We start from the raw sequence: 16,623 nt of genomic DNA on the forward strand, positions 1-16,623 counted from the left end.
TACTTGCCTCGAGAAAATGCTAAAAATAAATCACATAAATCAGGTGGGAGAAAAACATAAAATTGTATGTGATTTGCGTAAAATACCATTGGTTAGGAAACGTGGATTAAAACTGAGAGCAAAGTTTCAAGGATAATAGTAGTAAGGCGCAATTAGTGATAAAAATTGATTTACATAGAATAATATCAGGTATAAATTTATATATTAGAATTTCTCATAAATGTCCACTAGATGGCGCAGCTTCACAACAAATTTGATTCTCTCCTGTCCTAAAAACAAAATTCTCCAGAGATAATATTTCGCAGGCATGAGAAGTGCATATTCTTTTCAAGCAGGGTTTAAGTTTCAGGTGATAGTTCTTGAAGCGTTTTCCTTTTATACTGCCTCATACTGCTGCTTTATTCCATTTTAGGGAGAAATACATTTGAACTCAGCCACATTTATCATAAGCCAGGAGTTACTTTGCAGATTCAGATTTTCCAGAGGAAGCCGCCGTTGGAAAGTGGACTACTCATAAATATGTTGTGTAAATTTGCGCTTACACGGCAAGTTACATTTTTAAAAAATCAATTTTAAAGATGTGTCAGTCTACATATTGAAATATGTGTATTAATATAAGTAATACATTAAAAATGATCAGTTTCAAAGTTTTGGAAAACATTGTGAAGCACTGTTATTTAGTTGATTAATTTACAGGCTTGAAGGTGAATGCTCATAACTGTCAATCATTCACATCCGCTTTTGCAAAGTACATGGACTTCATTATATTGACCATCTTTATTGATGACAGTAACAAAGTGCACAAGCATTAAAAACAACACAAGACACAATGACTATATTGTTAAAAACCCAAGAAAGAAAAATTAATACATAAAAAAAAGATATTTAAACAATACTACTGCGGTACTCTTGTCATGATTCCATCATGCAGCAAACCTATACAGCCTCTGGAGGCAACCTGTGCCATTATTCTTTCTGTACCATTAGTGAAGGGAAATGCAACATGGAGTTGCCATGGAAATAATTTGGTCTCCATATTGTGCAGGTCCCTCTTATAGTCCTATACAAAGTGCTAATCAAATGAAGAATAATGTGTGCCTGCAAATACTACTTTCTGAAATCTCGAGGATACAAAGTAGTCCCATCAGACATAGTTACACAGAATATAAAAAATACATATATAGGACTATATGCAAAAAAGCAATCTCTAAAAGCACCATTTTCGGTCACATTGTGCAAATTCATTTTTTCAAATGTATTGCACAACAATGAGAAAATTCATTAAAATTGTTACATTTATAAAACTGCACTTAGTACAATGGATATAGAAGTAATTCTAAGCCAACATGAATTCCTCATATGGTATAAAACAGTCTTTAAGAATCAAATTTGCATAAAACGGCAATATCTCACAGCACAGTATAGCACTGAGTTCAATGCAGTGTGGACATACCTGATGTCTGACTTTTTTTTTTAAAAAAATTAACAAAAAAAAAACAAAAAACAATAAAACAGGGGCTACATATTGTAATAAATTTGCATCAGCATAACAAATAAAAAGTCAAAATCACACAGAAATATAGCAAATACCCAGATGCGTATGTTCAGCCTGCGTAGAAGGTCCTACAAAGCTGGAGACTGGTTATACAGGCTGGAGGGACGTGTGTCCCATAAAAGCGTGCAGAGTTGCCAGGATAAAAGCTTTCAACAGTGTGCACTGTGGCGACCTCAAGTTGTGTGCGATACTATGACGATGTCCTCACAGGGCGAGGCCATGGTTACAGGAATTAGCCAGTTGCGAGACATTCTGGAAATGCTCAACAACCGAGCCAGTCCTTTGTGATTTCACCCAACTTGACAATCTTCAAGCTGCTGTCTTCTAGTTTGAAATAGTGGTTGCCTTTGAAGAAGTAACTGTAATCTGTTGAAGACAAACACAATATACAGTGGGTTTAAAATAGTTACTGAGCTTATCGCTTTAAATTGCTTATATTAAACAGAGGAAACCACCAAGTAACAACAATAAAGTAATCAAACTTCTATAAAATCCTGTAAAGAGTATAATCAGTTTTAATCAAGACAACAAGGATTAAAATGTCCAATCAGGCTCTACTGGAGCCAAAGTCGAGCCTTTCTCTCTGAATTATGCTAATCTGGAATCATACAGAGGCCACTCTGTAGAGGGTCACAGACTTTCTTTGTATAAATATGTTTATTCACCATGTGGTGAAGGAGCTATGTGATGCTTACAGTGCAGTGTGTATGTTCAAGAGCAGTAATGGAAAACTCCCTGGTTGCTTGCCATAAGCAAAAACCTGCAAAACCACCTCCAACCTCAAGGATACACGGCGGACGTAACATTCTCAGGAGAAGCTTGCTAGTGGTATCATGCTGAAAATTCACATTCATTTATTTCTCGTACAGTGTTGCTGCAAAGCCCTTCCCCCAGCAGGAAAAACGAACATCAACTATTATGTGCTATTCACTCACAGCAAATGAAATCGATTAAGCAACACAAAACATATGCCCTCCCACCGACGACTGTGTTCTATCATCACCAGACCGCAGATCACTCCCTGACTTCAGAACTACTCCTTTCACTGTGTTTTACTTGCTTGCATTCTTTGTGCAGTCAGTTCCCCCTAAACAGTTCAGTTTTTGGCTTGATAGTGTTAGTGTTTGCTGGGTTCTGGTATATGAGGAGTTTTACTGACAGAGGCACAGTGCCAGATTCACTGATAGAGCTTTTCCTGCAATCTTACTGAAAGGAATGTTCATCTGCAGACAGTAAAGGAGCACACATAAAACAGCAGTGTTATAATGGAAGCACAACAACCACCACAAAAACTCTTTCTAACAGCTCATGTTTAAGACTCAAGCACAGGGTTAGGCCCAGGATGCCTTTTGTTCTTTTGTCTCCATTTTCAGAGATCACTGTTGGTTTACTTCTGCAAAATGTTTCCAGCCATCTCAGAATGACTTCAATGAATGTTGTAGCATTTATTTTATGTTCTTAAGGGCTAGTTTATATTGATATTATCCATAAGCTCACATGTGGTCAGTGGTAAATGTTTAGCCACACTGGAGATATAACATTAGAGATGGTGGTGTCAATCAGTTCACAATTTGATCCAATTCTTGGATGGATTTCTGTGACATCTGATACAGATGATAATGGTACCTAATAACTTTTGCGATCACATGGCTTCTCCTCTCCTGCCTGCATCAGGTTGATATTTGTGATTTTTAGAGCAATATCCTTGCATTTCTAAGAAATTAGGTAGATGTGGACATTGATGCCCTTCTCAGCCCTAGGTGTATTTCATGTTTAATACTAATGAGCAACTCATAGCTTTCTTTGAGCATGCAGATGTATTGTATTAGGCTCAAACACTGCTGTGCCGAACTGAGTCACTGGTGTGGCTGCAGACTCTTAGCCTTGTTATGTTGTCACGACCTGGCTTGAAGCCAATGCTGCTTGGAGGATATTGAGGAAAATACAGTTGAACCATGTGACACTGTTTGGAAAATGGTCCCCAAGAATGACAAGTAAATATAATTTGCTGCAAAAGACCATGCTATAGAAACTTCAATTTGGTACTTTAATCTTGTAATGTGTTTAATTCATGAATTCATAACTATTCCCAGCCTCTGACCAAATTTCCTTCTTTAAATCCCACAGAGCCTGTTAATACACAATTTATGAAAGAAGAACTTTTTTTTTTTACCAATGCCATTAAGACTAAAGGCAGAGTTGATGTCATCTGGGATACCGTTCCAGGAGTCTGCAATAAGTTTAGGGAAGCCAGGGTCCATCTTCTTCTTATCTTCATCATATCTGTTCAGGAATAATGAAAGTGCATTTTTTAAGGAGTGCTTCTGAGTTCTCTCACATACACAAAAGCACACACTCATTATTTTTCCTGGAGATGAAACAGTGAGTCACCAGGACTATGAATTCCCATGGTTTGCAAGGATTAACAGGGTTGTTGTGCTTTACAGTTTAGGTCACACCAAACCTCTAACTCAGTCCAGATGTAGCACAATACTGCAGTAAGCAGCGATGACATCAACAGCATAAGCTGGGGTGGGTTTTAATGGGTTTTTTTTGGTTAACAAATAGTTACATAAGCTTTGGACTTCCTCACCTCCAGAATTTGTCTCCAGCAAACAAGTAAGTCTTCCTGTTCTTCCTAAAGTTGAAGGCAGCATCGATTTGCTGCAGGTCAGTGGGGAGGTCAAGGCTGGAGAGCCTCTTGGGATAGCCTTTCTCCAACTCATCAGCTTTGTACATCCACACCTCATTGCCTGAGAGAGAAAAGTAGGTTAAAAAAAGTAGAACCGTGGCCTACAATAACATTGGAGACATGTTATACTAATGGAAGCTAACTAATCTAGCACAGGACTTTCAATTCAAGGGTTTTCCTTTATTCACATGAATCTATAAACCAAATACAGTGAGATCATCCCCAAACCACCTTAATGTCTTTTAAGCAGACAAACATATTATGTAAATCTCATCAGTATTCAGGAAAGTTCTCATATTAGTAAAATTCTGAGAATGTATCATAAACCACTAATAACTATGTGGAATATCTCAAGTGTCTCAAGAGTGTACACCACACACAAGAGTGTTCAGCCAACATTCCTGCTTCTCCTAATGTTTCAGGTCAGAGAAACAGCTGACCATTAGGGGAAAGGCATCCAAGTGGTAAAATAGTGAGGACACTTCTTTATTACTAATGGAAGTGGATCTTTGTGTTTGTCTGATCACCACAGAAGCACTGCGAGGATATTCAGAGAGATCTTAATGGGCCGTTTATTCACAGTTTCTCATTTTCTTTAGAATACCTGCAAAGAAGACTGTTTTTTCCTCCACCGGGTTTTCATAGGCAGCATCTATCTTGGCAGGAAGGTCGGGCCAGTAGGTGGCCACGAGCATGGGGCCGTTGGGCTTGCTCCTGAAGTTGACTGACCTGAACAGGAATCTGGCAGAGAAAGAATAAGGGGTGAGCGATCGCGAGGTAGATGAGCTGGGGATGAAATGAGTGAGAGCAAAAGAGGATCAGAGGGGGTTGATGAGGAGGTGGGAGTAGAGAGAGAGAGAGAGAGAGAGAGAGAGAGAGTGTGTGTTTGTGTGTGTGTGTGTGTGTGTGTGTGTGTGTGTGTGTGTGTGTGTGTGTGTGTGTGTGTGTGTGTGTGTGTGTGTGTGAGATGGGGGTTTAGTGCAAGTGCTTCACTGGCCGAGGCAGCCACAATGGCCTGATTCATGAGCATCTGGTTCTCGTTACGACTAAGGCTGCAGACGCCAGCGGAACAAGACCCATCTTGCCCGGATTTCCAATACACAGCTGCACAACAACAGCAGCTTCCCAAACTCTTTTCCACTGACCTATTTTTTAAAACGAAAAAGATCTGCCAATAGCAAAGATGCGGTGTCATAGTGATAAAGTGAAGATGAGAATAAAACCTGACAAACAGAAACGTAGATTGCACATACATAACACATGGGCAAAGTTACAGTTGTCAGGATGAAAGATGAGACATATTCCAGTTTGAACTAATGATATAGGATTTTTGTTATTTAAGAAGTGTTCTTATGATGCACTAACAATATCCAGAGGGTTTTCAGTATCTGTCAGAGCTTTAATTTGATTGTTTCCTGTCTGTCTTCTCTTCCTGTATATATTCAATAAAATGGCACAAACATTATCTGCCTCAGGGCTGGTAAATTGAACAGACTTACAGGACATAGCAAGAGAGTTTTCCAAGGCCTGATAATGTTGATTTGTAGATGCTTTTTCATTTTATTTGTCTTTCCTTTCTTTTTTATAAAGTATGAATTTATGATTATTGAGATTCCAAACTTTTAACTAGGTAATCCATGTATATTCATTTGTTTCTATAAAAAAAGTGATATAACTGCGTCGTTATGCAGGTTGATGGTTATGCATTATGATGCAATTACAATGCAGCTCTGAAAGAAATAAAGGCTTCCATTACGTCTGCTTGAATGGATTTTATATTTCACACAAATTTTATGTTTGGAAAAGGTCTGAGTAATGTTAGGTATGTCATTTCCCAGAAATGGACTAAATTATGCAAACATGCTGTGTTGATTCAAAGCTCCCATGATAAAAATCCTATATGTACAAATCAGTCCCTTGCTACTGAGTGGAAACCTGTTTGGGTGGCAGGTTTAGTGGAGTAGCTAGCAGGCCTGTTCTCCGTACTTCACTGTATGTCTAGCCTGCTTTAAAGTAATAATCCCTTTATAAACCCAGACCTCAATTTTCCAGACTTTGATCAACATTCCTTCTGTAATAGCCATTCAAGCATCTTCACATTCAGTAATTACCACTTTATCTCGTCATATTCATTGGTAGTGGGGGGTTCTGCTAGTTCTTAGCTGGATTCAGATTACCGTCCTCATAACTGAAAACTGATTCATACCTGTGATCCAGCACATTTTAAAGTCACTGATAACAGCCCCAATGTTTGTCACTGTGTTGACACTATCAGAGCCATCAGTGTTTAGCTGTGTTTAGCTTCAAATCAGATTGTAGATGCAGTTATTTTTCACTTCTTCATGACACTATTTTGAATTGTGCTAAAAACAGACACACTTTCTGCTCCTCTGTTGTTTGTCTTGGAAAATAGACTGAAATCTTAAGGATTACAACCTAAAGAAAATGCTGTATTTTATATAAAATCTGTTGCTATGTGCTTTGATGCAAGCACGTGAGCATATGTTACTTGCAACTGACCTAATCAGCAGGTTGGCCAAACTGTTCCTATAAGACAGACTTTATAATTGCCTTCTCTTTAAGCCTCCAGACAGACAGACACACTTTTATGCTGAGCTCAGGGAGTGCTACGAGCATTACTCACTGCATCATGTCAAGATTTGTCCGACCCCATAAATATGCTGAGCCAGGAGAAAGAGAGATTCCTCTTTTACAATGAGTAGAGTCAAGTGAGCTTTAGCCCCAGAGCCCAGAGGGCACTGCTCTTTGTGTGAAGCTATGTACCAGAGCTCTGCGGCATACTAACCTGACATGGCCTTCAGGCAACTCATGAAGTCAGATCAACAGGCCCATACTGAAACTTTACTAATCTCAGACTTTGGTGGGAGACACTGAACTGTACATTCACTTCAGTGTCTTGAGAGAACTTTGTCCTCATTTTTCTGCACTCATCTTTGGATCAGTTCTCAGTCTTTTGATGCCTGGTCAGACTTTCACATATCAACTTAAAATTCATGGCATGTTATGGCCTTGTGTGAAAAGACCACACAAAGGACCCAACAAAGCTGATGAACGTGGCTGAACATATTTACCATATATAGATGACTTTGACTGGGATTTTTACATATTCTAACCACTGTACACGGATGACCAATGTGCCTTTCCCCACTGCCTGAATAGCATTGCTCTGGATCCTAATAGCTTTAACATCTGTACAAATAGACCCAGCTGCAAATAATCAAAAAAGGGCACAGTCCCGTCATTCCAATAAGTAATATAATGATTATTGAGACTCCACAAGAATTCAAATGGCGTATTTTCTTCTGTATGTCACAGTTAATGATCACAGGACAGCAAAAGTGATGATGATGCATATGTTCATCTTTCTGTTTCCATTTGAATCTTTAGCCCACTAAAGCTTCGAGGAGAATTAAGTTTCAGCTCAGCTTGATTTTCAACAACAGGTCCAAAGTGTCATGGTTCGCAGAGCACTCTAGGAGCTTCTGTGCTGCACTGTCAATTGCTGCAAATGTGTGGATGAGAGCCACAGCAAGGTGAAAAGTAGTTCTGCATTAAAGCAGGATCTGGGAGCAAGACTGTGGCTTGTTTCTCCCCGGTTTCTAATTCAAGGTTCTGAGTGAGGAAAACCTAGCAAATTGAAAGACTAGACTCTTTTCTTCTGGTCTGCTGGCTTGTTACTTTTGGACCCGTTTGCCGAAATGGCCGATGACAGATATACAGCTCTGTTAACCTTGAAATGAGAAAGACTCAATGCATGAGCACAGCACGAACATTTCCTTTTCTACCATATTATTGTGTGAGTTTGTCTCTAACAAATCTCAGCTGCTGATGAAGCCTTCGTCCGGGAACATACAGTGACTCACAAAGACTGTTGACCGAACCACAGTATGAAACTCCTCTCCTACACAGGGTCAGCCAGTAGACACACACTAAGCTTACAAGACATTGGATTGACTGGCGCCGGTGGAGAAGTGGCCTGTACACTGTGTTTATAAGTGATGACTGTTTTGGTTGTCACTGCATGAGTGGAGAAATAGTTTGTTTTCCCGTCTTACTAATTGTCACATCATGACAACAAGCATTTAAACCTCCATTTTTAGTGGCACAAGACTGACATATGAGAAACAATAATTAGCAAGAAACCTCATGTCATATTGCTCATTGTTTGTGGTGAAATGATTATGAAACCCAACTGGTGCTGGCTGCTTTATTTCAGTTACACAAGATGATGGAGCCAGAAGCAGGCGATTGGGTTTTGTTTGTTGTTCTTCCCATAGATCACAGACAGGAAGTTCAACCAGACTTTAGCAGTGCTTGCAAGATTTTTGAGAGTCAAACACAGCCTTCACATCAAATCTATGATAACAGAATGGCTTGCATATTCAAACAGTCTTGTCAAGACCTGAGATTTCGCTTGGATTTCCTCTTGCTCCCTCCTCATTTGGTTATAATCCGGTGTATGTACACTCACTGAAGTCTTATTAAAACAAATGTAGGCCCTCTTGTTTGAAATGATTACCTGTCTTTGAAGAAGAAGGTCTCTCCTCTGATTTGTGCTACAGCATCAAAGATAACTGGCTCTTTACAGATGTCCATTGGAGTGACAGGACCCTGGGTTGGAGGCAAAGGCTTGTCTGTTGGCACGCCTGTTAAAAGATTTACCACAGTGTTTAATCTTTGAGGGAGTAATTGCACAGTTGAAAAGTCTTTCCTGCCTTTTCATTAGAAAAAGACATTTTTGTAGGTATTAGGCCTCACATTGCATTTCTTCTTACCATAGAGCTCCTGGATGCCTTTGATGTCATCTTGAGAAAGTCTGAAATCTTTAGTAAAAGTATAAATAGGGGCCATCAGGGCTCCGGGGTCCTGAGAGTGCTCCAAACCAAGAGCATGACCAAACTCATGTGCTGCCACCAGGAACAAACTGTACCCTAAAAACAAATCAGATTAAATAAGTATGAGTTCTCTTTAAATGACTCAACAGTAAATAGAGCAATTGTCTTTGGGCAGGCTAAGGTCTAAACTTATGCGACCTGCTTTATTTTCTTACTTGTTGTAAGAGAATTTGAAGTGAGAGTAAAACAAATGAGTCATTGCATTGTTCTGTGTGACCAATCTCCTTGGATGCTGTTCCCAGAACTACAGCAAGAGCTGTCCACAGATATTATTGGCCAATGTCTTCATACCTTGGTCAGGACAGAAACCCCACTTGCGGTCATCATCGTAACTCTTGGTGGTACCGCACCACATCTTGCCGTCGCTGCGTCCAGAGGAGGTGCAGCTGTCATAGGTGTCTCCCAGAAAGGTGAAAGGGAAGACACAGGGGCTTCCCTCTGCGTTTCCTCCCACCGTTGACATAGCTGGAGATAGTAACGAAACACAAAACTGTAACAATGAAATGTATAGAGAACGTATTCACTTCATGTTCTTGTAAACTTGTTCATATGCCAAAATGTTTCCCCAGAAAGGTTTGGTTTGTACTGTATCATGAAATGAGTGCAGATGATGATGAAAACAACACCATGAAAGCATCTGGCACAACACACACAACATCAATAACTAATCCACTAGGCACTAAACCAAAAAGCACCCGCCCAGATTGATTTTCTTTCAAAGAGAGATCATTTTCAATCTGGCAAGATTGGTTTTGTGCTTCATTTTTTTTTTCTTAAAATCATTTCTTATTCAGCACAAGCTCTCGCACAAGGCTTTGCAGAAAAACTACATTCCTAATCAAATAAAACCAGATGAAAGCTCCAATGGTTGTACCTCTGTCTGTCTATCTCCCTCCATACTACACAACTTCAACCCTCAAGCCAGTCCCTCTGACAGAATGGAAAATAAGCCCCGCCATTGCACATTAAAATACTTTCACAGCCATTCAGCCGACCACGAGCAAGGCCAAAAAACCCAAGCTAGAGGATTCCTGTAGACCAACAAATGGCAGGGCACCATTCACTGCACATCAAAATAAACAGAGCCAGTAAAGCGTAGTATAACTATTAATGCACACAAAAACACAAACTGAAGACAGTGCACCAGTATGCACACGTGTGAACATCTGTATGACAGAAAAAGACACCGAGACTTTATGTGGCAGGATCCAAGATTATTTTGTACCACAAAGTAATCTAGGATCCTGCCACAAAGTTTATGGACATATAATGGGCATAACAGACTGTAAATAGTCTGACTCACTAGATGCAGACTGTGGGTATAAGCTTGATACTGACCACATATCATATTTCACATGACATTCGCCTCCCCTTCCACTATCTGCATGTTTTCACTATAGTAGACAACAACAACAACCTCCAAGCAGCAACTACACTCTGAAAATGTCAAGTTTTTAAAACGATTTGAAATGCACAATAAGTGAATGGTTGTAAAGATCTCAGAATAATATATTTACAACAATGTCTATCTAAACAGGAAAAAGCTCCATTTTCCTAACATTTTCCACCAAAACAGTCCCCTGTTTTGATGGGCTACCATTGCTACAACGTGGCTTTCGCGCTTCCCAGAATTATTGTGATTGGTTTAAAGAGAGATACAAACAAGCCACAGCATATTTTGCTTGTTTTTGTTGTTCCCTTTTTCAGTATTATAATGTAGGCAGCCAGACCATTCTCCCCAGTGCTGACACATGCAAGACTAGACAATAGATGACACCACCTACCAGTTTCAGGGCAGAAGCCATAGGTCTTGTCGCGGTCATAGTCCTCAGTAGTGGCACACCACCTGTAACCATCATCCCTGCCCTGAGTGGTGCATCCATCATACTTCTCCCCCTGAAAGGTGAAGGGGAATTTACATGGAGCGCCCTCTGCATTTCCTCCCAGGGTGAACAGCACTGTGAAACAACAAAAATAGTACTTTAGAGGATAAATCTGGCAAATCTGTGCACAATATATTTCTATAACGTCTAAGCTTACACGTGACTACACAAGATCCTTTGACCTCTGAGTGATGGGCTAAGGCTCCCTAAGAAGAAGAGAGGTTGGAATTAAAGAAAAGAGGCACAATGGAACATTTCTGCATCATAACAAAAGCCTAACAGAAGTACAGCTCCAGTGCAAACAGGCCTCACTCTTGTTCCCATCATATAAAACAACTTAGTACATGTGTACTTTGGCAGTAAGTTGAAATGGGCATGCGATCATGTTAGTACCATGGACAGCAACACAACAGAGATAAACAAAACGCTTGACAAAGCCCCATGTTCTAAAGTGGGGCAGTAACTTGGAAAAGAAATGTACCATAATCCACTCCAAACAAAAAACAACAGTTTCCTGGCTTACTGTCCAACCTACTTTCTTCATGTCCAAAATCAGCAGAGCAGCTTTCAATATAGCAATAATCTGATATGAAATATTGTTTTGCCAGTATTTGAACACTGGCTCAATTCACAAAACTCCAAAATGTTTCGTCTGGTTCAATTAGATGCAAGTAGGGCATGAAACCAATGGTGCTCAGGTAAAGTGGAGCCACATAATAATTGATCTTTTCTGATACTAAGGCAAAATGTATAAGGAGACATCGCATTGTTAATTGATATACAGTAAGCGTATGTGTGTACATATATAATATACAATGGTATATGTGAAAAAGGAGAACCTCTGGACAAACTTACATTCATGAGGGCAGAATCCGTATTTGCCATCTTCGTCAAAGTTGTAAGTGGTGGAGCACCACAGGAAGCCGTCGTCACGGCCCTGAGACGTACAGCTGTTGTACTCAGTGCCCATGAACGAGAAGGGGAATTTACAGAACTCTCCATCAGCATTACCAAACTTCACCTTCACCACTGTCAAAAAAAAAAATGATAAAGATATATTGTAGTCATCCATTTTCTGAAATCATTGTTTTATGGTGTTTAATATGATAGACAGCCTACATTAAGCAAGTTTAAAGACCCTGTAACAAGTAGCAAGTAAAAGCCTAGAATAAGGAAAGCAGGCTTTGAAAATAGGTCTGCCAAACAGTGTAATGTAAAAAACATATGTAGCAGAATGAAAAAAGTATAGTTTTAATAGAAGAAAAAGTTCATCAAAGATATCTTCATCTGCTCATCTGCTTTGAGACATTTTTGCACCAGGAGGGAAAAAAAATAGGTTTAAAAATGATTCCTGCACAAATTATAAATCCAAACAAGAGCATCTGAATAATGGGAAATACTTGGAGAAAAACTATCTGGGTCAATGTGTGCAAATACTAATGTGTGCACATTTGTTTTTCTATTCAGATTCCAGATGGCGGCAGTTTGTCACATCAAGTGCCAGAAAGTTCAGAGAAAGTTAAGACAGCCAAACAGAGTATTTGAGAGTCCTATTAGTATTATCAATGTCAATACCTCACCTGATATGTAGTAAAGCTTTCATATTCACATCCCTGTTACTATAGTGGTTACTTCTGTTTATTTTACCTTGGCCTTCTCCCAGTGTCCACTGCTCATCATCATCAAAATGGGAGTCTCCCCCAATTCCTGGCCCTGGGGCAAAAGCATGAGCCAAGAGGCCATCCTTTCCATCAAATGGGTAACCATCTCCATGCTCTGTGGATGACATAATTTAATATTAACCAAAAAGAAAAAAATCAGAGAAGATTTTCTTTGTTAAACAGTCCTAACTAGTACAAGTGTAAAGTTCCTGGACATTTCTGACATGATGAGATATTTGTGTGTGTATTACCGTTCCTAGGACAACAATTTCACATCTTCTGAAGTGGCTGACGTTTTATTTGTGTTCTACTATAATAACTGGATTCTTTCTCGACAGGGTCAGCTTTGGCCAGATGGAATGATATCATAACATGGTGAGTAAACATGGAATGGTTATTTTCGCTGGAATGACTGGAATGACCTGTGTCAAGACCACATTTCCCTCTGTTTTATTAAGTGTTCCTAAAATACAGGATGGCAAAGCGTAGAGTCACTGCAACAACACATGTATTATTGCTCCTTGACCACTAGTTTACAAGACAGTGAACTTCTGATGAACCTTTTTAAGATTGTTAGAGTGTGTAAATTTATAATCTTTGAAATTTAATCCGAGATGTCATTTGTGTGCCCAAAGACGTGGTTGAAAAATATGCAAGTAACAATAAGCAGGGTGTTTTGAGGGCATATAGGCGACATTTTCCTACTAAATAAACCTAATTTGATAATGACATTTGAGTTTCAGACATCCACCTGTTTGCAGATGTTTTTGTTAATGTGCAGTGTATTGCAAATATCAAATATGTCATCTATATACTATATAGTGTGTACCGTCGTATCTATATGGCATACCATTGCGGCCAAAATTAATCATGATGTCAGCCTCTCCGTCCATGATGCGGGTGAAAGAGAGCGGCGTGACATCACTCCATACTTTGAAGGCTCTGAAGAAAGCATCATTTATAACTTCCTCATCCAGATCAGGAGTCCAACCCAGGATTCTACAAAGTGACGAGACAAACAAAGAAAAGCCAGACAAACTCCATCAAATAACAGCAAGTATGTGCAATCAGGACAGCCAGGTTGGCTCTTTGCATGTCACATTTTGCAAGGCATGTACACCTATCACTGGAAGATCATGGAAAAGAAGCTTGGCCAACAACACTGTATGAGTCATCTGCGAATGTGCTTCCTGAAATAATTCTCAGCCACAACCCCACTTGTATGCCTGTCTGCACAGCCCCTTTCCTGCAAACAGTCTTAAGATCTCTTAGTTGTTATTGTCTTTGGCTTGCAGTCTTCTTTACAAACACACAGGCTGACGGGCTGGAATGATCAGGGCGCGCAAAACCACTGATATAAATAAACTAAATCCACATTGTTGTAAACCTCAAACAGAATGAAAACAAAGGACTTGACACATACTGTGTAGGAATGCTGATGTTAGCAAGACATGAGATGCAAGCACTTCGGATTGTGTGGATGGGGGTGGGGAGGACTGGAGGGTGAGGAGAGGGTTGGGAGGGTTTAGGGGGTCAGGCGGGGCCATTTCTCAATATCTCCAATGCTTTGATTTACGGGCAGCTGTTGGGAGGAATCAAACTTGGCAAACATCAGTGAAAGACGTCCTGATGTGATGCATGCTGTGCATCTAGAGAACTACTACTGTACCATTTGTACTGTATCTAGTTTAATGGGCCACTGTTTAAAACCTTCCATGATATCACCATCAAGAGCGCAAATTCAGAGCTGCTGACCTGTAGGTGATGTCGTTCTTCTGCCACATGGGCTTCCTGTGGAAGAAGTTGTAATTGGCCACATCTGGAACGCCACAGCGGGGCTTTTTCATGATCTCCACAGTTTTGGCATCAATCTCTCCAGTTTCTTGCAAGGAGAAGAACTTCTGCATTTTCTTCAGGGTGTCCTTGAGCACCATGAGGTTACATCTGTCTTGTGGGCATCCATAAAACTTATTCAGATAGTGCTAAAGAGAGGGAAAGAAAGGAGAGATATGGACATGAAAAATGGTTTTCATAAACATGCGTAAACTTTTCTCCAACAGTACAGTAAAGTTCTTGGACCACAAGAGTAAAAACGTCATTCACAGCTGGTTGACCCACTTAGATTTTCAAGGTAAAAAAAAACAAAACAAAACAATAAACTTACCAGAGCAACTTCTTTGTCTGTTTTGGGGGTTGTATCGTCTCCAGGAAACCTAATAATAGGAGAAGGACGAGCATTTGTTGCTTGAAAGGCGATGAAGCAAAGCAAAAACACTTTGAGAACAATCCGACGACAACTAAATATCGTCGGAGAGCCCATTTTTGCGCAGGTTAACGGGGTCTTAGTGCTGAACACCGTCCGCTCTGAGTTGCAGTCCTTTCAGCCCGTCAGCTTGTGTTGCTCTGCTCCTCTAGAAGACTTTTTTTTCTCTTTAACGGGACATCCTGCACCTCGGCTCTGCAAACTTTCTCAGTTCTGCTTGCACATGCACTTTTTTTTCCCTTCCCCCTGTTTGTGCGCAGTCTCCAGGTTGGGAAAGAGGAGCGGGGGAGTCCGCAAATCAAACACAGGACGATGCACTTCTGGTTACGTTTCTGACTCAGTCTGGCTTATACAGACTGGAAACCTCGAATGAGGGCAGGGAAAGTTTTCAAAAGAGTAAATATGGGTTTGAAGTGACTCACGTCCAGAAACTATATGTGGGCCAGCTGGTGCACTTGGAAAGTTCAACCAACAAACCAAAAACTCACTCAGAATGTGTAATTGATCAAATCATTTAAAAGAATCTGAACAGCCTGGAGGTCTTCTGATTCTTTGACCTGATTCTGCTCTATATGTGTGTTGCATGAGAAGCAGAATTTAGATTCTTCTCCTAACTTCAGTTCCTATAATATAACATACACACTGAGAGGAGAGAGCACAGCTTTATCACTAACATTTGTGCATTGAAATGATACACACTTCTGTCTTAGTTTTGTGTTTGTCATATGCATATCACAGTTTGCACAGGGCTTTATTACTGCTGGAAGTAGATCTTCTTGCATCTTGCACATCTGTTTATTTCGGTCTCCCTGCTCCTCCTTTTTTGTACTTTTCCCCAACACCTGGTAAAGCCTTTACACCTTGCAGGTACTGTTTTGTCTTAAAATCACAGATGAAAGCTGATCAGCATCCCCGTTCTTTTACTAAGTATATATTTCAACTTAATTAAAGGGATAAGTAGGAAATTCTATGCAAAGCTGCCACTTCTTTAATATATATATATATAGCATCCCAATGAACAAAATACCACCTTATCAGTAAGGAAACACAGCGACACCCAGCTGCAAAAAGGCCACAAGTTATTTAAAGTGATATATTGACATCTGCTGGTGGGATGTGAAAACTGGCCTCAGTATCAGGTCAAAAGAAAACAGAAAAGGGAAACAGTGAAACACATACAAATAAGTCTACCAGTAAGATCACAAATTTGATTGGACTGACATATCCTGATCTTGATTTATTTGTTGCACTGCAATGCATATGTGACATTATCTAATAGTTTAGACTATAATAAATGAGCTAATACTTTTTTTTCAAGTAATTTCCAGCCGTACGAACAATTTAGCAGTTTCTATCATTTAGTTTCGACATATGAACTTGAAAAGAGTAAAGATGTAAACTTGAAAAGGTGAAAGATGAAAAAGGAGAAAAAAGGCCATTAGTGTCCAGCACAATTGCGGATAGAATATTTACAGATTGCCAAAATTACTCTTCCTCACTGGAGATTATATTTTTAGGAAGATTTTCAGAATGTATTTTGTAATGTAATTTTAAAGTTTAAAGTATGGAGTGGTTAAAGACTGTGATATGCAGGTAAATATACTAACCTGACTCAGGTATTTACATATGCAGTCTATGGGTATTCGTCAGGAT

The 16,623-nt window shown here is 39.7% G+C and overlaps 1 protein-coding gene across 1 annotated transcript; it reads right to left on the reverse strand.

The window, feature by feature from the left end:
* Window positions 1–753: 753 nt before the first annotated feature.
* On the reverse strand, window positions 754–15,298 carry mmp2 (matrix metallopeptidase 2). The gene is made up of 13 exons (XM_023284138.3): window positions 14,872–15,298; window positions 14,463–14,689; window positions 13,558–13,706; window positions 12,694–12,822; window positions 11,902–12,075; window positions 10,948–11,121; window positions 9,455–9,628; window positions 9,044–9,199; window positions 8,788–8,914; window positions 4,852–4,988; window positions 4,149–4,308; window positions 3,729–3,838; window positions 754–1,921 (listed from the first exon to the last, which is right to left on the reverse strand). Exons 1-13 carry the CDS (start codon window positions 15,025–15,027, stop codon window positions 1,818–1,820), a joined length of 1,977 nt encoding a protein of 658 aa, XP_023139906.1. The 5' UTR covers window positions 15,028–15,298; the 3' UTR covers window positions 754–1,817.
* Window positions 15,299–16,623: the final 1,325 nt, after the last annotated feature.

This window comes from Amphiprion ocellaris, chromosome 1 (assembly GCF_022539595.1).
Source record: "Amphiprion ocellaris isolate individual 3 ecotype Okinawa chromosome 1, ASM2253959v1, whole genome shotgun sequence".
Taxonomy (NCBI): domain Eukaryota; kingdom Metazoa; phylum Chordata; class Actinopteri; family Pomacentridae; genus Amphiprion; species Amphiprion ocellaris.

Coding starts and splice junctions, on each gene's coding strand:
- mmp2 (XM_023284138.3), bottom strand. CDS start 15,027: ATGGGCTCTCCGACGATATTTAGTTGTCGTCGGATTGTTCTCAAAGTG. Junction 12,076..12,693: donor GACACTGGGAGAAGGCCAAG/GTAAAATAAACA, acceptor TTTTTTTGACAG/TGGTGAAGGTGAAGTTTGGT. Junction 11,122..11,901: donor CGGATTCTGCCCTCATGAAT/GTAAGTTTGTCC, acceptor GTTGTTTCACAG/TGCTGTTCACCCTGGGAGGA.